We start from the raw sequence: 25766 nt of genomic DNA, 5'->3' as shown, positions 1-25766 counted from the left end.
TCTATGGGACTCCCAATCACGGCCGGATGTGATACAGCCTGGATTTGAACCAGGGACTGTAGTGACGCCTCTTGCACTAAGATGCTGTGCCTTAGAACGCTGCGTCCATGTGTGTGTGTGTTAACTATTTAACTGTACTATAATGCGCTAAAATTTTAAATATCGGATTTCATTTTCAGTTTTTTTGGCAAGGAAAATATGGGATATCGGTATCAGCCAAAAATGACATATCGGTGCATCACTAGTATTATCATCTATCCATCTATGTGTCAGCTTTGTCAGGTCAGACAGACAGTCCATCTCCTCCGTGCCTCTTGTCCAGCAGCAGCTTTGTCAGATCAGACAGACAGTCCATCTCCTCCGTGCCTCTTGTCCAGCAGCAGCTTTGTCAGGTCAGACAGTCAGTCCATCTCCTCCGTGCCTCTTGTCCAGAAGCAGCTTTGTCAGGTCAGACAGTCAGTCCATCTCCTCCGTGCCTCTTGTCCAGAAGCAGCTTTGTCAGGTCAGACAGCCAGTCCATCTCCTTCGTGGATCTCGTCCAGCAGCAGCTTTGTCAGGTCAGACAGTCAGTCCATCTCCTCCGTGCCTCTTGTCCAGAAGCAGCTTTGTCAGGTCAGACAGCCAGTCCATCTCCGTCGTGGATCTCGTCCAGCAGCAGCTTTGTCAGGTCAGACAGCCAGTCCATCTCCTCCGTGGATCTCGTCCAGAAGCAGCTTTGTCAGGTCAGACAGCCAGTCCATCTCCTCCGTGGATCTCGTCCAGCAGCAGCTTTGTCAGGTCAGACAGCCAGTCCATCTCCTCCGTGGATCTCGTCCAGCAGCAGCTTTGTCAGGTCAGACAGCCAGTCCATCTCCTCCGTGGATCTCATCCAGCAGCAGCTTTGTCAGGTCAGACAGCCAGTCCATCTCCTCCGTGGATCTTGTCCAGCAGCAGCTCCAGCTCTGTGATCAGGTCTTTGAACTGAATCCTGTTCTCTGGGGAACTCTCCCAACACCTCCTCATCAGAGAGTATACCTGCACACACACACACACACACACACACACACACACACACACACACACACAGAAGTGCAAAGACCAGATATAAAAATCTTCAAACTTTTTTGGGGTCGGGAAGCATAAAAAAATGTATATCCTGAAAGCTAGGGGTCAAAATGTTGCTATGATAACACACCTGGGAAGACATGTTTATCCTTGTGGATGCAATTTTCCTTTTTATGCTGATGTACATCGGCTTTGATAACGAGCAACCTGCTCAAAGCCATTAGATATGCAGGTTGTTCTATTCCTACTCATTCCTATTGAGCATCGTTATTTTCATACACGTGTCAGAGCTTAATTTGATCACGCTGTTGTTGCAAGAAATTTCCTGCAGGAAATGCAAACTTGTAGTGTATTCAAGGTTTAAAAAGGCTTCTAAAGTTTTTAATTTCCACTTTCAAAATGTCAGACTTGATTTGTCCTAACAAAAAATGTATCAACCCCTACAAAAATGTCAGTCGATTATAATCCACATAATAACTCCCATTTCCTGTTGCTGTATGATTATTTTCCTGCTGTGAGAAACTGGTCAAATTAAGATCCTACATCTGTAGAGTAACACTAGTGACTTTCTATTTAGAAAGGGTGCTATTAGCTTTGGTGTAGGGTGAAGTTGCTCCTAGACACTGATCGTGGGTCAGTTTTGCATTTTTTCTCACTAATGATTAAGGTTAGGATCGGGAGAGGGGAAGCTGATCCTAGATCTGTACCTAGAGGAAACTTCACCCCAGAGTATTAGCTTTCAGATGAAAGAAACGGAACGACTACAGCCTTTGTGAGCAGGTTAAACCATTTCCCAGAGTTCTCTTACTGCATCTGGGCAGTGAGGTGGACAGGGAAGCCTCCTGCCGGCCATCAACACTTCCACCAATCGGGTGATATTCATCTGACCCTGGGTTGGATGAAGCATCTCCAAGAATACCTGTGAACAACCATAACAATTGATCAAAACCAAAACAGATGAAACACTGGTCCTACGCTCCAGTTCTATCCCTACCAACACCAGTCTTTTCTCCCAAAGAATACACTTATGCATTCCTCCCATGCATTTAAAAGCATTGGATTGGTACAAGCATGGGGAAGGAGTTTCTAGTAATTTCCTTTCAAATCCATGAAGGGAAGTGGAAAAGTGCACCGCTCAGAGTATTGAACTTCAGAATGATTTGACCCCAAAACAGACAGACGCTAGTTTAATTAACTAAGACTAGGATACATCTCATCAGATACATGTTAACAGTTCTGACCCCTGGTATCTCATCAGATACATGTTAACAGGTCTGACCCCTGGTATCTCATCAGAGACATGTTAACAGTTCTGACCCCTGGTATCTCATCAGATACATGTTAACAGTTCTGACCCCTGGTATCTCATCAGATACATGTTAACAGGTCTGACCCCTGGTATCTCATCAGATGCATGTTAACAGGTCTGACCCCTGGTATCTCATCAGATACATGTTAACAGTTCTGACCCCTGGTATCTCAGCAGAGACATGTTAACAGGTCTGACCCCTGGTATCGCATCAGAGACATGTTAACAGTTCTGACCCCTGGTATCTCATCAGAGACATGTTAACAGTTCTGACCCCTGGTATCTCATCAGAGACATGTTAACAGATCTGACCCCTGGTATCGCATCAGATACATGTTAACAGATCTGACCCCTGGTATCGCATCAGATACATGTTAACAGTTCTGACCCCTGGTATCGCATCAGATACATGTTAACAGTTCTGACCCCTGGTATCGCATCAGATACATGTTAACAGGTCTGACCCCTGGTATCTCATCAGATACATGTTAACAGGTCTGACCCCTGGTATCTCATCAGATACATGTTAACAGGTCTGACCCCTGGTATCTCATCAGATACATGTTAACAGTTCTGACCCCTGGTATCTCATCAGATACATGTTAACAGGTCTGACCACTGGTATTTGTCAAATCAGTCAAGTTTAAGGAATTTGTATTAACATATTTTCATAGTAAGGTTAACAGAGAGACAAAGTTCTTTACCGTGGTAGGACTGCTGCTCGTCTCACAGTAGGTCAACAACTCATAGAGGGTCACTCCGAAGGACCACACGTCAGACGCAGGGTAAAACTTACAGTCCACCAGGCACTCAGGAGCGTACCTACACGGCAACACATGGGTTAAGGCACACCGTAGCAAAATGTTTCGCAACCGAAAATGAGCGTTTCTTATTGGACAAGTCCAGGTAGTTCCTTCCTGTTTGTTTTTCTTCCGTTGGGTGCCAACTGCCTAATGAACACAACCGAGGTTAATATGTACATTTACATTACGTTTTAGTCACTTAGCAGACGCTCTTATGCAGAGCAAGGGCACATCAACAGATTTTTCACCTAGTCAGCTCAGGGATTCAAACCAGCAACCTCTCAGTTACTAGCCCAACACTCTACCGTTAGGCTACCTGCCACCCATGTGAGTTAATGTAAATACAATGAGCCCCACCCTGTTAACATCATAGGACCGAACATCAGAATTGAATCTGATCCCCTTGACTTAAAAATGCATTACAGCTTTATTCAAAAATGTATTCAATCAATCTACACACAATACCCCATAATGACAAAGCGAAAATAGTTTTTTACATAAGCATTCAGACCGTTTGCTATGAGACTCAAAATTGTTTTAAAAATATTTTTATTTATTTATTTAACTAGGCAAGTCAGTTAAGAACAAATTCTTATTTACAATGACGGCCTACCCGGCCAAACCCGGAAGACGCTGGGCCAATTGTGCGCTACCCTATGGGACTCCCAATCACGGCCGGATGTGATACAGCCTGGTTTCCATTGATCATACTTGAGATGTTTCTACAACTTGGAGTCCACCTGTTGTAAATTCAATTGATTGGACATGATTTGGAAAGGCACACATCTGTCTATATAATGTTCCACAGTTGACAGTGCATGTCAGAGCAAACACCAAGCCATGAGGTTGAAGGAATTGTCTCAAGAGCTCCAAGAAAGGATTGTGTCGAGGCACAAATCTGGGGAAGGGTACCAAAACATTTCTGCAGCATTGAAGGTCCCCAAGAACACAGTGGCCTCCATCATTCTTACATGGAAGAAGTTTTGAACCACCAAGACTCTTCCTTGAACTGGCCTCCCGGTCAAGCTGAGCAATCAGGGGAGAAGGGCTTTGGTCAGGGAGTTGACCAAGAACCCGATGGTCACTCTGACAGAGTTCCAGAGTTCCTCTGTGGAGATGGGAGAACCTTCCAGAAGAACAACCATATCTGCAGCACTCCACCAATCAGACCTTTATGGTATAGTGGCCAGATGGAAGCCACTCCTCAGTAAAAGGTACATGACAGTCCGCTTGGAGTTTGCCAAAAGGCACCTAAAAGACTCTCCGACCATGAGAAACAAGATTCTCTGGTCTGATGAAACCAAGATTGAACTCTTTGGCCTGAATGCCAAGCGTCATGTCTGGAGGAAACCTGGCACCATCCCTACGGCGAAGCATGGTGGTGGCAACATCATGCTCTGGGGATGTTTTTTAGCGGCAGGGACTGGGAGACTAATCAGGATCGAGGGAACGATGAACGGAGCAAAGTACAGAGAGATCCTTGATAAAAACCTGTTCCAGAGTGCTCAGGACCTCAGACTGGGGCGAAGGTTCACCTTCCAACAGGACAATGACCCTAAGCACAGGGCCAAGACAACGCAGGAGTGGTTTTGGGACAAGTCTCTGAATGTCCTCGAGTGGCCCAGCCAGAGCCTGGTCTTGAATCCGATCTAACATCTCTGGAAAGACCTGAAAATAGCTGTGCAGCGACAGTTCCCATCCAACCTGACAGTGATTGAGAGCATCTGCAGAGAAGAATGGGAGAAACTCCCCAAATATAGGATTTTGCTTTGTCGTTATGGAGTATTGTGTAGATTAATGAGGACAAAAATCTATTTAATCAATTTTATAATAAGGCTGTAACGTAACAAAATGTGGAAAAAGTCAAGGGGTCTGAATACTTACTGAATATACATAAAAGTATGTGGAAAACCCTTCAAATTAGTGGATTCGGCTATTTTAGCCACACCTGTTGCTGACAGGTGTATAAAATCGAGCATAGCGCGTAAAAATAATCTGTTCTCGGTTGCAACACTCACTACCGAGTTCCAAACTGCCTCTGGAAGCAACGTCAGCACAATAACTGTTTGTCGGGAGCTTCATGAAAGGGGTTTCCATCGCCGAGCAGCCACACACAAGCCTAAGATCACCATGCGCAATGCCGAGCGTTGGCTGGAGTGGTGTAAAGCGGCCATTGGACTCTGGAGCATTGGAACGTGTTCTCTGGAGTGATGAATCACACTTCACCATCTGGCAGTCCGACAGACAAATCTGGGTTTGACGGATGCCAGGAGAACGCTACCTGCCCCAATGTATAGTGCCAACTGTACATTTTGGTGGAGGAGGAATACAGCATACAATTACATTTTAGACGATTCTGTGCTTCCACCTTTGTGGCAACAGTTTGGGGAAGAACCTTTCGTGTTTTAGCATGACAATGCCCCTGTGCACAAAGCGAGGTCCATACAGAAATGGTTTGTCGAGATCAGTGTGGAAGAACTTGACTGGCCTGCACATAGCCCTGACCTCAACCTCACCGAACACCTTTGGGATGAATTGGAATGCCGACTGACTGCGAGCCAGGCCTAATCTCGCAACATCAGTGCCTGACCTAATGCTCTTGTGGCTGAATGGAAGCAAGTCCCCGCAGCAATGTTTCAACATCTAGTGGGAAGCCTTCCACGAAGAGTGGAGGCTGTTACGGCAGCAAAGGGGGGACCAACTCCATATTAATGGCCATGATTTTGGAATGAGATGTTCGACGAGCAGGTGTCCACTAACTTTTGGTCTTGGAGTGTGACACCAATAGCAATTAAATAGACTGGGATCCAGGATTTAAAATGCACCTGACCTCATGTTCTTCACATTGATTTGGGAGACATGATCTTGTCATTCAGTGGAGGCTGCTGAGGGGAGGACGGCTCATAATAATGTCTGGAATGGAGCGAATGGAATGGCATCAAACACATGGAAACCATGGAAACCATATGTTTGATGTTGTTGATACCTTTCCACTTGTACCGCTCCAGCCATTACCACGTGCCCGTCCTCCCCAATTAAGGTGTCACCAACCTCCTGTGTTGTCATTCTATTTCTACATTGCTCACCAGAAGACAGGGCTGTCGGTCTCCTCTTTGACAGTGTAGTAACTCTTGTCCTCCTTCATGCTCTTGGTCAGGCCAAAGTCTCCGATCTTCACCGTGCTCTCGTTCTCCACCAGAACGTTCCGGGCCGCCAGATCCCGGTGGATGAACCGCTGGGATCCCAAGTAATCCATTCCCTGAGAGAGACACACACACACATCTTCACTTGTTTTTATAGTTTGTATATTTGTATTGCTATTTACCTGGCAGTCTTGTGCTTTCTATGAGTATATTTGTATTGCTATTTACCTGGCAGTCTTGTGCTTTCTATGAGTATATTTGTATTGCTATTTACCTGGCAGTCTTGTGCTTTCTATGAGTCTTTGAAACATTTCCCACAACATTCCATTTGGTACTAGGCAACAGTTACCAAGTAACAGAAAGTGCATTTAAAGGAGTGCAATGGTTTAGATTCTGTCCAACTCTTTCCATCATCACAAACTGCTGTACATACATAAACACCTAATAGGGTCGAATTAAAAGGAGGAAATTAAAATGTAATCCATTTTTGGGGGTATTAATGAAGCTCCATACTACCATACCTGGCAGATCTGGAGGGCGTAGTGGAGAAGTCTCTTGAGGTCAGTCTGGTGTTTCCTCCAGGGCAGATAGTCCTTCAGGCTCCCCGCTGGCAGGTACTCCATGATCAGCCTAATGGTTCTCCCACCTAGACAAACACAGTGTTAACTTCTTATGGCTGCAAGGCAAAGTGTTGAGTAGCCAGTGAAATCGTGCCCATTTCAAACGGCCTCCTACTCAAATCTTGCTCGTACAATATGAATATTATTATTCTTTTTGGATAGAAAACACTTTCTAGTTTCTAAAACAGTTGGAATTATTTCTCTGAGTGAAACACAAGTCCTTCTGCAGCACTTTTCCTGACCAGGAAGTGAAATGTCAGAAATCTATGCTCTTTTCAATCTGATGCCTATACATGGTCTTAACACCTAGGAGTCTGCTGACAGTCTATACGCCTTCCTATTGGTGTAAAGAGGATGTCAGAGAAGAATTTTTTTTGCTCCTCTTGGTCTGTGGTGGAAAAAAACCTATTTCTTTGACCTGAGCGCCCACTTCCGGTATTCTGAAGGAAGTGGGATGGACTTCTGTTTTGCCTTCCTAACGAACGGCTAACGTCTCCGGCTCGAATTTTTTTGGATATATGTGACCATATCATCGTAATGTATGTTTTTTCAATATAGTTTAATCAGATTATTGAAACTTGATTCGGGAGTTTTGCCGTGTTCCGTCGTATGACTGTGTTTACGTTGGGCCACGGCTACTGGAAATGGTAAATGAACAGGGATATTTCTCATTCTGAAACGAAACAACGACTCATCTGGACAGAGGACGCCTGTTTCAACATTCTGATGAAAGATCAGCCAAAGTAAGACTCATTTTATGATGTTATTTCATATATCTGTCGTGCATGTGAACGGGTCGTGGGCGCCCAAATGTGTCTCTCTATTGTGGCTACGCTAATATAGCGATACATTTTGTTTTCGCTGTAAAACATTTAATAAATCGGAAATATTGTTTGGAATCACAAGTTGCCTATCTTTCAATTGCTGCAAACTATATATTTTTCGGAAATGTTTTATGATGAGTAATAAGCTATTTGACGTTGGTGTCTGTTGGTGTCTGTAAATATTATGGCTGCTTTCGGTGCACTTTCTGATTTGTAGCTGAAATGTAAAATATGATTTATACCTGAAATATGCACATTTTTCGAAAAAAAATATGCTATACAATAAATATGTTATCAGACTGTCATCTGATGAATTTGTTTCTTGGTTAGTGGCTATTTATATCTTTATTTGGTCGAATTTGTGATAGCACCTGATGGAGTAAGAAACTGATGGAGTTAGAAAAGTGGTGTCATTTGCTAACGTGGTTAGCTAATAGATGTACATATTTTGTCTTCCCTGTAAAACATTTTAAAAATCGGACATGTTGGTTTGATTCACAAGAAGTTTATCTTTCATCTGGTGTCTTGGACTTGTTAATGTGTGAAAGTTAAATATTTTTAAAAACTAGCTTTTGAATTTCGCGCCCTGCACTTTGAGCTGGATGTTGTCATATTGTGGGCGGTGTCGGGCTTGCAGCCCAAACAGGTTAACACAAACCCCGTCACTGGGATGAGGTGTGTGTGTGTGTGTGATTGTAGGAATGCAGAGCTCTCCTCACCCTCCTCGCTACACACTCCTCTGTATTTGACGATGTTGTGGTGGTAGAGTTCTCTCATGGTGTCTATCTCTCTCCACAGCTGGCCTCTGCTCTCTGGCTTCAGAGACTTGACTGCCACCAGCTGCCCTCGGCCGTCCCCACGGGGGTCATACTGACACAACTCCACCTTGCCAAAGTGACCCTGCAAATAGTACACACACACACACACACACACACACACACACACACACACACACACACACACACACACACACACAAATGAAAGAATAAAGCCACAGACATTGTGAACAATATTGATGAAAGCCATACAGGTACAGTTTATATCCACACCCCACACACACTGTTACATACCACAATCCTCACATTACAGGGGAACAAACTGATCCATAAAACAAAGCCATCACCCCATTATATTTAAATTAAAAATGTAAATGTATAGCTTATATTCTGGGTTCTGATTGGGTAAGACAATTGAACTAAGCTCATGAGACATTTAGGAGTGATATTCTTCAACAATCATTGGCTAGAATTCAAAAGTCCAACAATGGATGTATTGTACCAATCACAGATTGCCCCTTTAATGTGGACAAGCATCCTAAAAGTCTACATGTATTAGGAGTCTCCCTACCTCACCCAGGTCTTTGATTTTCCTGAGGAACCTGGTTTCAAACACGGTGGGGTCCACTTCCTGGATGGGCACCCTACCAGGAGGCAAAGCTGGGTCTGGGGGAGGGGCCACAGAGAGCATGACCGACAGAAGATGACAATGACAAGAGTGAAGGTGACACAGAGAGAAACAGGGGGAAGGTCACATAGAGAAACAGAGGGAAGGTCACACAAAGAGAAACAGGGGGAAGGTGACACAGAGAAACAGAACGAAGGTGACAGAGAGAGAAACAGGGGGAAGGTGACACAGAGAAACAGGGGGAAGGTACCACAGAGAGAGAAACAGGGGGAAGGTACCACAGAGAAACAGAGGGAAGGTACCACAGAGGGAAGGTGACAGAGAGAAACAGAGGGAAGGTGACAGAGAGAGAGAGAGAAACAGAGGGAAGGTGACAGAGAGAGAGAAACAGGGGGAAGGTGACAGAGAGAAACAGAGGGAAGGTGACAGAGAGAGAGAAACAGGGGGAAGGTGACACAGAGAAACAGAACGAAGGTGACAGAGAGAGAGAGAGAGAAACAGAGGGAAGGTGACAGAGAGAGAGAAACAGAGGGAAGGTGACAGAGAGAGAGAGAAACAGGGAAGATGAGTCCTCTTTGTCCGCTTACTCTGCTCAGCCACCCCGGTGAGGTCCCTGACGATGGCCCTGAAGAACGGCCTCCTCTTGGGGTCGTAGGCCATGCATTTGGTTATGAGCTCACCCAGCTGAGGGCAGTCTGGGGTCACCAGGGAACACTGGGCCGAGTAGAACATCTCCTTCTGCTCACAGAGAAAAAGATAGGAAGGGACCAAGACTTGGGCTCTGTTCTAATATTGATTCCAATACCTTGCATCTAAGTGGTATGGTATGAATTTTTATTTGATTTTCACAGTGTCAAAAAACTAGACAACAACAGGTGTATTCAATTAAATAACTCAAGAAAGACCTCCCCTCTGAAAGAGATATATCACCTGGGTAAATAAGGAATACATTCATGTTTTGTATGGGAAGTCTAGGGGTGGTTGTGAGGGAGAGATTGCGTTGCTCACTGTATGTTAGTAATTCTATTGTGTTGTGAGGGGAAGTGTGTGTGTACCTCTATGAGTTTCTTGTCTTTGAGAGGAGCCTCTCCATCATAGCAGATCTCCCACAGCGTGGTGCCGAAGCCCCACTTATCCACCGCAACACTCAGGACCTGACTGTCCCTAACACACTCTGGGGCGATCCACGGGATCCTCTCCACACACTCTGGGGCGATCCACGGGATCCTCTCCACACACTCTGGGGCGATCCACGGGATCCTCTCCACACACTCTGGGGCGATCCACGGGATCCTCTCCACACACTCTGGGGCGATCCACGGGATCCTCTCCACACACTCTGTAACACAACACAGCCTCATCAGACAGGACGGACGGACGGACAGACAGACAGACAGACTTCACTTTCTTATACAGCATGTTGTTATCGTTCTCATCTGAACTTTATTTAGCCAGGAGCAGGGCATTGAGATTGCAAAATATATTTTACAAGAGACTAGGTATATAAGTGGCAGTAGAAATACAAAATCATTTATAGAACAAATCATTTACAGACAGACACACACACACACACACACACACACACACACACACACACACACACACACACACACACACACACACACACACACACACACACACACACACACACACACACACACACACACACACACACCTTGTCTGTTGAGTGCAGAGATGGGGACCCCAGGGCTACTGAGTTTGATGAAGGGCCCAGTCTCTCCCTCCAGGCCATCCCGCTCCACTAGGATGTTCTTAGCAGATACATAACCATGGACCAGCTTCTTATCCTCCTGAGAGGGAAATACAGGGAAGGGTCAGGTCCACAGCCATATAGACGTATACCACAGGAGGTTGGTGGCACCTTAATTGGGGAGGACGGGCTCGTGGTAATGGCTGAAGTGGAATGGGTGGAATGGCACCAATAACATGGTTTCCATTTTCTCCGTTCCAGCTATTATTATGAGCTGTCCTCCCCACAGCAGCCTCCACTGACATATACAGATACAGACAAATATATAGCCACCCTTCCATGATTTCTTTTTAAAAAAGTCGATTAATTTTTTTTTTTTTTTTACACATGTATTTGTTTGATTGACAACGGCACAGGACCAAGAAGGAAAACAATTATAACTGAAATTAAGATCTTTCACGTCACAGTCAAAAATGGCCTGGACTAAATTATTCAAAATTTGGTTGGAAGCAATGATTTTTGTTCAATGTATAATGTATTTTTACCTGTGGTAAGTTGCAGGTGCCTACGTGGTAAAAAGAGCCATTCAACCAGTTTTGAAAAGAAAAAAACTGAACATTGTAAAGAGCAAAGGTGACAATATATTCGACTGCATCTGTACAAGTTTTAACAAACTACTGTTTACTCCAGGTTGGCACCAAGTTCCAAGATGCTTACATTCTGGTAAGAATACAGAATGTCATGTTATTATCATGGCACATTGTTATGCCTGTTTTATACTATATGGCCAACCTGAACCATACTGGACTGGCTCCGATATTTTCCTTGAACATTGTCCTTTCCAGCACAGTTCCATTAACTATGGTGGATGCGTAAGCAGGCCATCCCAGTACAGCTAGGCTTGGCCCTATAGTGTGAATCAGGGTTGATTGATGGTTTCTCACCAGGTAGCTGAGGACGCTGGCCAGTTGTTGGGCCACCTGGAACTTCCAGGAAGTGCTGAGTTGAAGACGACAACCCTTCATGAACACATCCAGAGGACCCAGCTTCACATGCTCCTCCACAATGATATCTGAACAGGGACCACACACAGTTAGAGGTCCCCAAAAAAGTCTAGCCCATTTTCACACTAGCAAATTGCTACTTTTTTTAACTGTCAGAGATAAAAAAGTATTTTCCACAACATACGGCATATTGCAAATGTAGACACTATGTCATTACATCTAGGACTTGAGCGAAGCATGAAGTAAACAACAGTATTGGGCCAACTTCCTCAACATCTAGGAACACGAAGCGCGAGGCTAAACTTCTCCCCAGTTCTTAGGTTGCAGTCATCAAGTTGTAGCAGATACTCTGTTGCGAGTACATAGTCTTGCATCACAATCATCTACAATAACTTAGGTTCATCCTGCGGCTTGTGGCATATCGCTGAGTGTCAGTTTAAGAATGAAGATAAGAGGAATGGTGGAAGGAAGGGTGACTTACTGTCCTGGTTGCGAACACAGACGCCGTGCAGCAGAGCGATGTGTTGGTGGGACAGCTGCTGTATCATACTGACCGTCTCAAAGAAAGCCTGATGGAAAGAGGTCAGGGGTAAAGGTCAAAGAAAGCCTGACGGAAAGAGGTCCGTGGTAAAAGATCAAAGTCAAAAGGTCAAAGAAAGTGGTCACAAAGTCAGACAGGTAATGGAGAAAGGAACTGTGTGTGTGTGCAGTGGTGGAAAAAGTACTCAATTGTCATACTTGACTCAAAGTAAAAGATACCTTAATAGAAAATGACTCAAGTAAAAGTGAAAGTCACCCAGTAAAATTAGCAAATGCGCATGGCCCGCCCTCTATCTTTTCCTGTGGTTGAGGGTCACTTAAATCTCGCTGGATTGATTTATTTCATTTTACTTGTCACGATCGTCAAAGGGACTGAGAGAGGACCAAGGCGCAGCGCGTGGAAAGTACATCTTCTTTTATTTAAAAGAAGGAAAAAACAAAACAAACCAACAAAACAGACGACCGTGAAGCTATACAACCATAAGTGCTGAACACAAAACACTTCGACATAGACAATTCCCCACAAACAGCTAAAGCCTATGGTTGCCTTAAATATGGCTCCCAATCAGAGACAACAATAACCAGCTGTCTCTAATTGAGACCCAATTCAGGCAACCATAGACTTTCCTAGATACCTACACTCAACCATAGACACAGCTAGACTTCTATACTAAACATAAACCCAACTACTCTAATAAACCCCCTAAACCTTACAACCACCCTAGACACTACAAAAAACACATACATTCCCCATGTCACACCCTGACCTAACTAAAATAATTAAGAAAACAAAGAATACTAAGGCCAGGGCGTGACATAACCCCCCCCCTTAAGGTGCGAACTCCGGGCGCACCAGCACATAGTCTAGGGGAGGGTCTGGGTGGGCGTCCGTCCACGGCGGCGGCTCCGGCACTGGTCGTGGTCCCCACCCCACCATAGTCACTACCCGCTTACGTAGCCTCCTCCAAATGGTCACCCTCCACATTAACCCCACTGGATTAAGGGGCAGCACCGGACTAAGGGGCAGCACCGGACTAAGGGGCAGCACCGGACTAAGGGGCAGCACCGGACTAAGGGGCAGCACCAGGATAAGGGGCAGCACCAGGATAAGGGGCAGCACCAGGATAAGGGGCAGCACCAGGATAAGGGGCAGCACCAGGATAAGGGGCAGCACCAGGATAAGGGGCAGCTCCGGACTGAGGGACGGCAGCTCCGGACTGAGGGACGGCAGCTCCGGACTGAGGGACGGCAGCTCCGGACTGAGGGACGGCAGCTCCGGACTGAGGGACGGCAGCTCCGGACTGAGGGACGGCAGCTCCGGACTGAGGGACGGCAGCTCCGGACTGAGGGACGGCAGCTCCGGACTGAGGGACGGATCCTGGCTGGATGACTGCTCTGGCGGATCTTGGCTGGACGGCTCTGGCGGATCCTGGCTGGACGGCTCATGGCTGGCTGACGGATCTGGCTGCTCATGGCTGGCTGACGGATCTGGCTGCTCATGGCTGGCTGACGGATCTGGCTGCTCATGGCTGGCTGACGGATCTGGCTGCTCATGGCTGGCTGACGGATCTGGCTGCTCATGGCTGGCTGACGGATCTGGACGCTCATGGCTGGCTGACGGATCTGGACGCTCATGGCTGGCTGACGGATCTGGACGCTCATGGCTGGCTGACGGCTCTGGCAGATCCTGTCTGGTTGGCGGCTCTGGCAGATCCTGTCTGGTTGGCGGCTCTGGCAGATCCTGTCTGGTTGGCGGCTCTGGCAGATCCTGTCTGGTTGGCGGCTCTGGCAGATCCTGACTGACGAATGGCTCTAGCGGCTCCTGACTGACTAACGGCTCTGACGGCTCGGGACAGACGGGCGGCTCTAATGGCTCGGGACAGACGGATGGCTCAGACGGCACTGGGCAGACGGATGGCTCAGATGGCGCTGGGGAGACGGATGGCTCAGATGGCGCTGGGGAGACGGATGGCTCAGATGGCGCTGGGGAGACGGATGGCTCAGATGGCGCTGGGGAGACGGATGGCTCAGATGGCGCTGGGGAGACGGATGGCTCAGATGGCGCTGGGGAGACGGATGGCTCAGATGGCGCTGGGGAGACGGATGGCTCAGATGGCGCTGGGGAGACGGATGGCTCAGATGGCGCTGGGGAGACGGATGGCTCAGATGGCGCTGGGGAGACGGATGGCTCAGATGGCGCTGGGCAGACGGATGGCTCTGGCCGGAATAGGCGCACTGTAGGCCTGGTGCGTGGTGCCGGAACTGGAGGCACCGGGCTAAGGACACGCACCTTCAGGCTAGTGCGGGGAGAAGGAACAGGGCATACTGGACCCTGGGGACGCACATTAGGCCTAGTGCGTGGTGCCGGAACTGGTGGTACCGGGCTGGGGTTCCCTTGAGCACCGAGCCTGCCCAACCTTACCTGGTTGAATGCTCCCTGTCGCCCTACCCGTGCGGGGAGGTGGAATAACCCGCACCGGGCTATGTAGGCGAACCGGGGACACCATGCAAGGCTGGTGCCATGTATGCCGGCCCGAGGAGACGCACTGGAGACCAGACGCGTTGAGCCGGCTTCATGACACCTGGCTCAATGCCCAATCTAGCCCTACCAGTGCGGGGAGGTAGAATAACCCGCACTGGGCTATGAACACGTACAGGAGACACCGTGCGCTCTACTGCGTAACACGGTGTTCGCCCGTACTCCCGCTCTCCACAGTTAGCCTGTGAAGTGGGCGCAGGTCTCCTACCTGCCCTCGGCCCACTACCTCTAAGCCCCCCCCCCAAGAAATTTTTTGGGCTGACTCACAGGCTTCCTACCGCGTCGTCGTGCTGCCTCCATTCGCCGGTATCCCTCCTCACACTGCGCCAGAGAATCCCAGGCTGGCTCCGGCACTCGCCCTGGGATCGCCCACCTGTCGATCTCCTCCCACGTAGTGTAGTCCATATTACGCTCCCATTTCCATTCCTCCTTGCGCTGCTCCTGTTACCGCTTTTCACGCTGCTTGATCCCGCATTGGTGGGGAATTCTGTCACGATCGTCAAAGGGACTGAGAGAGGACCAAGGCGCAGCGCGTGGAAAGTACATCTTCTTTTATTTAAAAGAAGGAAAAAACAAAACAAACCAACAAAACAGACGACCGTGAAGCTATACAACCATAAGTGCTGAACACAAAACACTTCGACATAGACAATTCCCCACAAACAGCTAAAGCCTATGGTTGCCTTAAATATGGCTCCCAATCAGAGACAACAATAACCAGCTGTCTAATTGAGACCCAATTCAGGCAACCATAGACTTTCCTAGATACCTACACTCAACCATAGACACAGCTAGACTTCTATACTAAACATAAACCCAACTACTCTAATAAACCCCCTAAACCTTACAACCACCCTAGACACTACAAAAAACACATACATTCCCCATGTCACACCCTGACCTAACTAAAATAATTAAGAAAACAAAGAATACTAAGGCCAGGGCGTGACATTACTCCTGCGACTCTTTCATACTCTTGCTTGTGCTTGAAGTTTTTTCCAGGTAAAGCTACAACCGCGGAAATGTTTGTAAAGACCTGTCAGCAGTGGAGGCTCCTCAGAGGAGGAAGGGGAGGACCATCCTCCTCAGTGAATTTCATAAAACAAAATGTTTTTAAACATTTAAAAAAGGTATTCTTTTTTTAGATAAAATCATACTAAAAATAATCACGTCACCAAATAATTGATTAAAACACACTATTTTGCAATGAAGGTCTACAGTAGCCTCAACAGCACTCTGTAGGGTAGCACCATGGTGTAGCCGGAGGACAGCTAGCTTCCGTCCTCCTCTGGATACATTGATGTCAATACAGTAATTATGACAACTTCTGGAGGATGTCCGCCAACCTATCAGAGATTTTGCAGCATGAATTGACATGTTGTCCATTCAATCAAAGGATCAAATAATTAATCTAGTACTGAATACATAAACTACAGCTAGCTTCCACTGCAGTGCATAACTTGTGGTGAGCAGTTAACTCAGAGAGTCAAAATAGAAAGACAATATTTGAACAGTTTTTAACTAATTAATTTATTCCAAAATGAGAGAGAGTGTAATTTTTTTCAGTTTTACTTAGCTAGCAAATACAGCTAGCTAGTTTAGCCTACTCAAACACCCTGCTCAAACAGTGGGATACTATGTTAGCTAGCTGGCTATGACTATCCAACACAACACTGGAACTCTTCCATGTCATGGTAAGCTTTTGGTTTTAAAAATGTATTGCCACTGGGCCCCCCAGTGTAAGTTCTAAACTGCTTACTGACTCTACACTGTAACATTACCGCATGATTGTAGCGGGTTTACTAATGCGTTAGTTCTATTAGCTGTGTTGACTATGACGTTAGCTAATACGGTGACAACGATGTAGGCTGTGTGTAGTGGTTATGACATGGTTTGGCTTGGAAAGGTTTTTTCACCTGGCCACATACAGCTGATGTGTTGTGCATTGAAGTCCATAAGCGAAGGCAAAAGTTGAGTGGAGGAGACCGCATAGATGCGAGAAGGAATACAACGTGGCTGCTATGAAAGTAAACTGTGTTTACGCGTGATATGGGGTGTATTCACTAAAGCCGATTCTGTTAAAAAAAAAGTCTTAAATGGAAGCAAACGGGGATAAATATACCTGCATTTTCCCAATAGAAACGTTTGTTTGCAACTGTTGGACTAATGATTACACCCTATATATCAGCTAGATGCAGGCAAGAGTGTGCAACAATGTATTGAATGTGTCACTGTCTGTCACCTCAAATGTTTCTCTTGACCTGTGTGCACCTACGTTGTAATCTTTCATTCATAGGCTAGGTTGGAGCAAAAGAAAATGTTGAGTATCATGTAGTAGCCTAAACCTATCGCTGTTACATTGAACTGGGTGAATGGAATATGAAAGACAGTCATCCAATATTTTGTAATAGAAATAAGGTCATGATCATGAATTATTATTATTTTATTTTTTTAAATCGCCCTCCCTCATTTTAAACGGCACTGACCACAAATGCCTGTCAAACACACCCGGTAATGGCTGAAATGGGCTCAATGGAATATACTGTCTTTGCATTTATAAGAACGCTAAAGCTTAGTCTGGGATTTAACGCATCGTCTCGACACTTACATCAGAAGAAAGAGCACTTTATTTTGATAGGTGTTCATTTTACGGGGAATATTTTTTTTATTTTTTTTTACACAGTTGAAAAAAAATGTACACTGTTTTTTTTACACAAATTCGATGTGCTGAAATGAAAGCAACTTCCGAAAGTGAACACTCGGATTATAGTGATATATAAATAGGTGTAATCTAGAGCCAAACCTGTTTTAATCCGAGACGATCCTGCTATTGAATTATGCAAGAGAACGTGACAACCACAGTAATTAATGAGTCAGTCTAGACAGCGCAGGTGAGTGCAGGTAGGCCTAGACAGAGTAAGTTTTGGTGGTTTTTCCACCCCTTTATGTTAATGTATTCATACATGCAAATATACCCAGTGTATTTATGCAAATGCAGCACATACAATTTTCTTTATCTTAACACGAAATATTTACAAAATACTTGATACCGTTAGAAAGAGTATATCTGAGTGCATTCTAAGAAAACAAAAGTGAAATTTGGCAATAAATTGACTACCTGAATTCCCACCAAAATCCCTGAACTCCATTATTTGTCCATGCCAGTAAAATGTTTTATGTCCTATAATTCAATCAAAATCTGTTGGATTTAAAGTATGTTCATCCATTGGCCAACTGTTTCATTCCTTCAAATTAACAATTTTGATGACCGTTGCTAGTAAAATACTACTTGAGTAAAAGTCTAAAAGTATCTGGTTTTAAATGTACTCAAGTACAGTGGTGGAAAAAGTACTCAATTGTCATACTTGAGTAAAAGTTAAAGTAAATGCTATACATCAAATTCCTTATATTAAGTAAACCAGATGGCACCATTTTCTTTTTTGTTTTTATTTATGGCCAGACAGGGGCACACTCCAACACTCAGACATCATTTAAAAACTCAGTACTTGTGTTTAGTGAGTCCGCCAGATCAGAGGCAGTAGGGATGAGAACACGTTATATTGATAAGTGCGTGAATTGGACCATACTGCTGTGCTGCCTAAGCATTCGAAATGGAACAAGTACTTTTTGTGTGTCAGAGAAAATGTACAGGAGTAAAAAGTAGAGATTGTCTTTAAGAATGTAGTAAAAGTAAAATTTGTCAAAAATATAAATAGTGAAGAACAAATACCCCAAAAAACAACCTAAGTAGTACTTTAAAATATGTATACTGAAGTACTTTAAAATATGTATACTGAAGTACTTTAAAATATGTATACTGAAGTACTTTACACCACTGTGTGAATGTCAATCAAATATATTTATAAAGCCTCTTATATTTATACAGAACGTGTGAGGGTGTGCACGCGTGTGTTCTCACCATAGAGATGTCCCTGTGTTGGGACCGCAGCACTTTCAGGACCACTTTGACCTGGTGGTGGGTTTGGGAACCCCATACATCCTTCTCTTCCTCACACTTTATCTTCAGTTTACCAGCATAGATGTTAGTTCTGGTGCCACAGCCCAAGTGCTCCTCCTAGATAAACATATGGGAGACACAGACCTGGTTAATGACAGAAAAGCATAACTGTAGATGTCAAACAAATTAATGAAAAGGTAGCATTGCCAGTGTAGGGCATCCTGCTCACACGAACATACTGTACACAGCCTAGCTTGAAAACACACATGCATACATACATTTTTTATTATTATTTTATTTTTTAAACTTTTATTTAACTAGGCAAGTCAGTTAAGAACAAATTCTTATTTACAATGACAGCCTATCCCGTCCAAACCCTAACCCAGATGACGCTGGGCCAATTGTGTGCTGCCCTATGAGACTCCCAATCACGGCCGGTTGTGATATAGCCTGGAATCGAACCAGGGTCTGTAGTGGCGCCTCTAGCACTGAGATGCAGTGCCCTAGACCACTGCGCCACTCGGGACCCCAATACATACACACACACACGCAAGCACACAGACACACACACCTGCAATATGTCCTCTTTGAGGATCCTGTGGAAGATGAGTTGACTCTGTATGGGGTGTGTCGGCGCCGCCTCTCTCTTCGTCACGAACAGAAGGTTAGAGATTTCTAAAGAAAACGAAAAACCACGCAGAAATAGGAAACAAAAAAGACACACGCCAAACATGTCCCTCTAAAGTGAGATGAGGTGACAGAGAAAACCACGGTTACTGAGCAACATTTCCTGTTTGATATTGGTATGAACAGAAGAACTCATCCAGCTCAGGGGCCTCATTTATAACCGTTGTGTAAATGTCATACTAAATATCCACGTGCACCATTTCTGAAAAGACCGCGCACGCACAAAGATATTGAGATGTATAAACTTGGCACTCGTCATACAGTGCCTTCAGAAAGTATTCATACCCCTTGACTTATTCCACATGGTGTTGTGTTACAGCCTGAATTCAAAAATGACAATAACTACACTACCGTTCAGAGTTTTGGGTCACTTAGAAATGTCTTTGTTTTTGAAAGAAAAGCACATTTTTGGTCCATTAAAATAACATCAAATTGATCAGAAATACAGTGTAGACATTGTTAATGTTGTAAATGACTAATGAAACGGCTGATTTTTAATGGAATATCTACATAGGCGTACAGAGGCCCATTATCAACAACCATCACTCCTGTGTTCCAATGGCATGTTGTGTTAGTTAATCCAAGTTTGTCATTTTAAAAGGCTAATTGATCATTAGAAAACCCTTTTGCAATTATGTTTGCACAGCTGAAAACTGTTGTTCTGATTAAAGAAGCAATAAAACTGGCCTTATTTAGACTAGTTGAGTATCTGGAGCATCAGCATTTCTGGGTTCGATTACAGGCTCAAAATGACCAGAAACAATTAATTTTATTCGGAAAGTCATCAGTCTATTCTTGTTCTGAGAAATGAAGGCTATTACATGCGAGAAATTGCCAAAAAACTGAAGATCTCGTACAACACTGTGTCCAACTCCCTTCACAGAACAGTGCAAACTGTCTCTAACCAGAATAGAAAGAGGAATGGGAGGCCCCGGTGCACAACTGAGCAAGAGGACAAGTACATTAGAGTGTCTAGTTTGAGAAACAGATGCCTCACAAGTCCTCAACTGGCAGCTTCATTAAATAGTACCCACAAAACACCAGTCTCAATGTCAAAAGTGAAGAGGCGACTCCAGGATGCTAGCCTTCTAGGCAGAGTTGCAAAGAAAAAGCCATTCTCAGACTGGCCAACAAAAAGAAAAGATTAAGATGGGCAAAAGAACACAGACACTAGACAGAGGAACTCTGCCTAGAAGGCCAGCATCCTGGAGTCGCCTCTTCACTTCACTGTTGACGTTGACATCATTCACCTTTTATGGTGACAATAACGCCCTTATGTGCTGTATACTTTGGAAGTGTTGGAATTAGATCTAGTAATGGCAAACTTGATCAAATGTCTTTGGAGGTGTTGGCAGAATGTTTTCTTTTGTAATGACATTTGTTGTATCTGACCGTTTCTGAAAGACAAAAACAACTACAAATTGTTGTGGACCTTTAAACAGATCATTTGAACGCAATAATGTTTGGCATTTTCCGGAACCTAAATATGCTGCACTGCCCACGAATTCTGAAACATTGATCTACTCTGATGAAAACTACTGTAGCCCTACTTAAAGTGGTATCCTACACACTTCCATGTTCAACTCTACTGTATGTTATAAACTCCCTGCCTGATGAGATTATAATAGCCTATCTAGTTTCTTATAAAATCCAACTTTTGCGTGGAAACTGGCGCACGCATGTTTTGGGGCATATTTTGTGTGTACGTGATGTTTATAAATGAGGCCCCCTGGTGTATTGTATGGTATAATGTACCAATGCCCGTATGGTAAGGAATTAATTGCCGTGATGATAGTTTTGGGGCAAGGTATCATACCAAACCTCTGGGCAGGACTATGGTAAGGCATTAGGTGCCGTGATGATAGTTTTGGGGCAAGGTATCATACCAAACCTCTGGGCAGGACTATGGTAAGGCATTAGGTGCCGTGGTGATAGTTTTGGGGCAGGGTATCATACCATACCTCTGGGCTGGGGAGGGCAGGCCTTGCGGAGCTGGAAGGTGACTCTGTCTGTACTGAGAGTCTGGCCCCTCAGCTGTTCCATCAGCTCCCTGAGGGAGGGCTGCCTCAGGTCCGTACCATTCAGGCTGTAGCCCTCCGGCCCCACCTCGATCTTAAAGCTACGGTACAGACGACTATTGGTCAGGTCCACCTACAGCAGCCAAGAGGAGAAAGAGGTTAGAGAGCAATACATCAGTCCATTTATTAACACAGGAATTCATACAGCAACGGATTATCACAATTCAGTTCAGGCAAATTATGGTGACTAACAAGATAGGGCGGACCTGTTTTCAAAAGAAATAAATGTACGATTGTCTTAAAATGAGAGTGGCTGTATACATGTCTACATGACTGTGGGTGAGGCAGGTGGTGTTTGTGGTACTGTACCTCGTTGCCTGTGACAGTCAGGAGGATGTGGTCATAGTTAATGCAGCTCCAGCGCAGGACGTACATGCCCTCCTCCTCGCCCTCCTGACGCAGCTTGTGGGAGGTGTAGTCCATGCTGGAAGGGGAGGGGCCAAAAGGCTTGGATCAACTCAGTTCTACACTATTATAGAAGTATTATTATATCAATATCTGTATAATCGAACAAACTGACTATAGAAGTACTACATTTTTGCATTGTACTAATATGTACATGTTCTCTATCCAATGACAACTGAATGGGGATATTTAAACTCACCTGATTGGCCCATGACAGCCTTCCTGCAGGTTCCGCACCACAGAGGGAGGGGCCACGTCTGTACACAGGAAGTGATGTGCGTCCACCGTCAGACGGAAGTATCCATCAATAAGGGCGGCAAAAGACAACGCCTCTGCGTGGAAAACCAGGCTCAGTTCCTATGGAAACAAAGTGACAACAAACGATGAAAGGTGGATGTCCAATGTAAAAATTGGTACAAAAGAATACACAGACGTAATGTAAAGCAATGGAACTTAGCCTCGATCAAGATTGCTCATTCAGATATTATTAAACATTTTGCTAAATAAGTTTCCCCTGAAACTTCAAACAATGAAACTCTACCATTTTTTTGTTGTCCTGCTTGTGGACAGTGACTGTGGAGCCCTTGATGTTGATGTGTGTGATCTCATGGAAGTCAGAGAAGGTTTTCCATTCGTTCGAAACGCCTTCAGGTGGTTTGTTCGTCCAGTTGATGTTGGTTTTGTGCTTTGGGGATTTTTTCTTCTCTTTGGCAGTCCATGCATTCTGAGAAATAGATGAACATGACATTTTTTATCTCTTGATAAACAAAATATCAGACGATGATCGTGGACTACAGGAAAAAGAGGACCGAGCACGCCCCCATTCCCATCGACGGGGCTGCAGTGGAGCAGGTTGAGAGCTTCAAGTTCCCTGGTGTCCACATCACCAACAATCTAACATGGTCCAAGACAGTCGTGAAGAGGGCAAAACCTATTCCCCCTCAGGAAACTGAAAAGATTTGGCATGGGTCCTCAGATCCTCAAAAGGTTCTACAGCTGCACCATCGAGAGAATCCTGACTGGTTGCATCACTGCCTGGTATGGCAACTGCTCGGCCTCCGACCGTTGTATTCAGCATTTCACTGTAAGGTCTACACCTGTTGTATTCAGCATTTCACTGTAAAGTCTACACCTGTTGTATTCAGCATTTCACTGTAAAGTCTACACCTGTTGTATTCAGCATTTCACTATAAAGTCTACACCTGTTGTATTTAGCATGTGACTAATAAGATTAGATTTGGTTTAATTCAGATAATAATGATAGATACAAGGTGTACCATCATTTACACATTATATGTGCCAAAATAATATACTCACGGTCACATTCTGTTGCTTCCTCCGCCACTTGATCCCTGTATTTCCAGACACAAGGACTTGGTACTGGGTGGGCTGACCCTGGTTACAGGAAGTGGGTGTTCCTTGGATCTCCCCTTCGCTGTCCATCACACGGAGCACTTTGGGCTCGTAGTCCTTGTATTGATGAGACAGGACACCATTTTGTTAGCTTCAGGAACTTCTTTACACAGACCTTAGACAGACTATCGGAGTACCACCTGGTTCTGTCTTTGGCCCAGTGCAATTTTTTTTCTGAGAGTGTGTCTGCAAACACGGTTACAGAGAGCATTATGGGTACTGTAGTACATCTTGCTACACACCTCACAGCCGAACCCACAGGTCAGAGTTTCCAATGTAGCTAGGTATTTGACCTTGATGTCGTGGGTGCTGACGTTGTCGCTCTGCACTGTCTTGTTGTTGAACTCGTTGAGGAAGTCCTGGAACACCCGGGAGATACGGAGTTGTGTCAGGAAGTTCCGCTGCTTGATGATTTGGTTCACTCTATCTGGGATATATTTCTTATAGCTGGGTGGGACGGAAGGAGTCGTGTGTGAGTCGGGTCTGTGTGTGTGTGTGCATGAGCGTAAGAAAGATGGTAAACCGACAGTAATAAACGGTTTAATTTTGAGCCTCTGGGATTGTGACTGGTTACCTGATTTGCCCTGCTACACCAGGGATGACGATGTTGTTGTCCAGGGCATGGTGTGAGATAGACAACACTGCCATCCCCAGGCACTCATTCTCAATATAGTGGACCTCCTCTTCATTCTGAGGGTTACACAGTGTGGCCCACCCCTTCAGGAAGTCATGCTGACCCTGGGAAAATCAAACGCACAAACACATGATTCAGGATATATGATTGTGTATGCTAGAGCTCTCCATTTGAGTATATACCTGTTTTAAACTGTGTGAAAATATGTTCTGAGTGTGAAAGGATACCTGGGCAAACAGATACTTCAGTGAGGCAGTGTCAAGGAGGGGATTACCCTCTGGTTCGGTCTTCGGACCATTGCTGTTCTTTCTCTTGAGGGCGTGTCTGCAAACACGTGGCACACTCTCATTCGCACCATGCCAGTTGGTGAAGTAGAACCTGAATAAAGAGATCAGGGTTATCTTTAAAAGGTATTTCACTGTCAGTATGAACGTTTTGTAAGAAAGAAATGGTTTAACTCAACAAGTTTGTTGAATTTGCAGACCAAATAGCTGCTGCATCCTAAAATGGTTCTCTCTGTTTTGTTACTTCAATATTTGTGACAAACTGAGGAGTAGCTTATCCTAATTCTTACCTCATGCGATAGTGGAGCTTTAAGCGGCTGCTTTCCTTGAAGGTGTGATTAGGAGGGAACCAGATTTTCCTGACCTCATCATACAGGGCAAACAAATTGCAGCAAAGAGGGGAAATGCCTAGAAAAAAAAGAGAGACATGATTTCCCTCAACAAGAACCAGCCAGGTGCTATATGACAATGTCATATTCATGATCCATGACAAACATTCAAATAAGTCAGGAGGCAGAAGGAAGACTTATGGAATGTGAAAATATCCTGCAGGAGTGAAAATATCCTGCTGAATGTTCTACTCTGAAAAGAAGGATACAAACAGAGGAGAACAAACTGAGATGGGGCACCAACTAATAGTGTGTGTGTGTGTGTGTGCATTTGTTGTGTGTGCTGTGCAAGAGAGAGAGAGAGAAAGAGAGAGTGAACAGAGTCAGGGGACATACACTGAGTTTACCAAACATTAGGAACACCTTCCTAATATTGAGTTGCACACCCCATTTGACCTCAGAACAGCCTATATTCGTTGGGGCATGGACTCTACAAGGTGTCGAAAGCGTTCCACAGGGATGCTGGCCCAGGTTGACTACTTCCTACAGTTGTTGTGTCAAGTTGGAAAGAGCAGGTGTTCCTAATGTTCTGTACACACTCAGTGTATGTGCCAACACTAACGTGACTCAGACTCACCGGACTTCTTAGCTGCCTTTGTGCACAGCTCCTCAGCAGTGTAACAACCCCGGAGAAACTCCAGCCGGGGAGAGTCTTCCAGGTAGAGATGGACCTCGAGGCCCTGCGCTATTACAGGAACTGAGGTGAACTCGCCCTTCCTCTTCATCCTCATCTTTACCAACAGTTGCCTGCCCACTTCCATTGCCCTGCTTCACTAAAGGAGATAAGGTGAACGTTGAGCGGGTGAAGAAGTAGGTTACTATGTGGCTTTAATACATTACATGACCAAAACTATGTGGACACCTGCTCGTTGAACATCTCATTCCAAAATCATCGGCATTAATATGGAGTTGCCCCCCCCCCCCACACTCTTCTGGGAAGGCTTTCCACTTGATGTTGGAACATTGTTGTGGGGACT

The 25766-nt window shown here is 45.1% G+C and overlaps 1 protein-coding gene across 1 annotated transcript in view; it reads right to left on the bottom strand.

Annotated features, from left to right (window-relative positions):
• Positions 1–102: 102 nt before the first annotated feature.
• LOC120020637 (tyrosine-protein kinase JAK1-like) overlaps positions 103–25766 on the bottom strand; it is a 28408-nt gene continuing 2744 nt past the window's right edge. Inside the window, exons 2-25 of the mRNA XM_038964347.1 lie at positions 25367–25562; positions 24691–24808; positions 24344–24494; positions 24057–24220; positions 23725–23929; positions 23387–23539; positions 22611–22793; positions 22269–22426; positions 21974–22088; positions 21548–21737; positions 19471–19574; positions 18861–19016; positions 12344–12431; positions 11803–11930; positions 10823–10958; positions 10203–10486; positions 9735–9885; positions 9091–9185; positions 8463–8643; positions 6821–6945; positions 6243–6415; positions 3058–3175; positions 1853–1963; positions 103–1014 (exon numbers count right to left, since the gene is read on the bottom strand). Coding sequence (XP_038820275.1) covers positions 889–1014; positions 1853–1963; positions 3058–3175; positions 6243–6415; positions 6821–6945; positions 8463–8643; positions 9091–9185; positions 9735–9885; positions 10203–10486; positions 10823–10958; positions 11803–11930; positions 12344–12431; positions 18861–19016; positions 19471–19574; positions 21548–21737; positions 21974–22088; positions 22269–22426; positions 22611–22793; positions 23387–23539; positions 23725–23929; positions 24057–24220; positions 24344–24494; positions 24691–24808; positions 25367–25550 — 3597 coding nt within the window. The 5' untranslated portion in view covers positions 25551–25562 and the 3' untranslated portion in view covers positions 103–888. The remainder of the gene's footprint in view (positions 1015–1852; positions 1964–3057; positions 3176–6242; positions 6416–6820; positions 6946–8462; positions 8644–9090; positions 9186–9734; positions 9886–10202; positions 10487–10822; positions 10959–11802; positions 11931–12343; positions 12432–18860; positions 19017–19470; positions 19575–21547; positions 21738–21973; positions 22089–22268; positions 22427–22610; positions 22794–23386; positions 23540–23724; positions 23930–24056; positions 24221–24343; positions 24495–24690; positions 24809–25366; positions 25563–25766) is intronic.

The sequence above is a fragment of the Salvelinus namaycush genome, chromosome 25 (assembly GCF_016432855.1).
Source record: "Salvelinus namaycush isolate Seneca chromosome 25, SaNama_1.0, whole genome shotgun sequence".
Taxonomy (NCBI): Eukaryota; Metazoa; Chordata; class Actinopteri; order Salmoniformes; family Salmonidae; genus Salvelinus; species Salvelinus namaycush.
The sequence above is the reverse complement of the archived record's forward strand: the minus strand, read 5'-3'. Positions and strand labels throughout refer to the sequence as shown.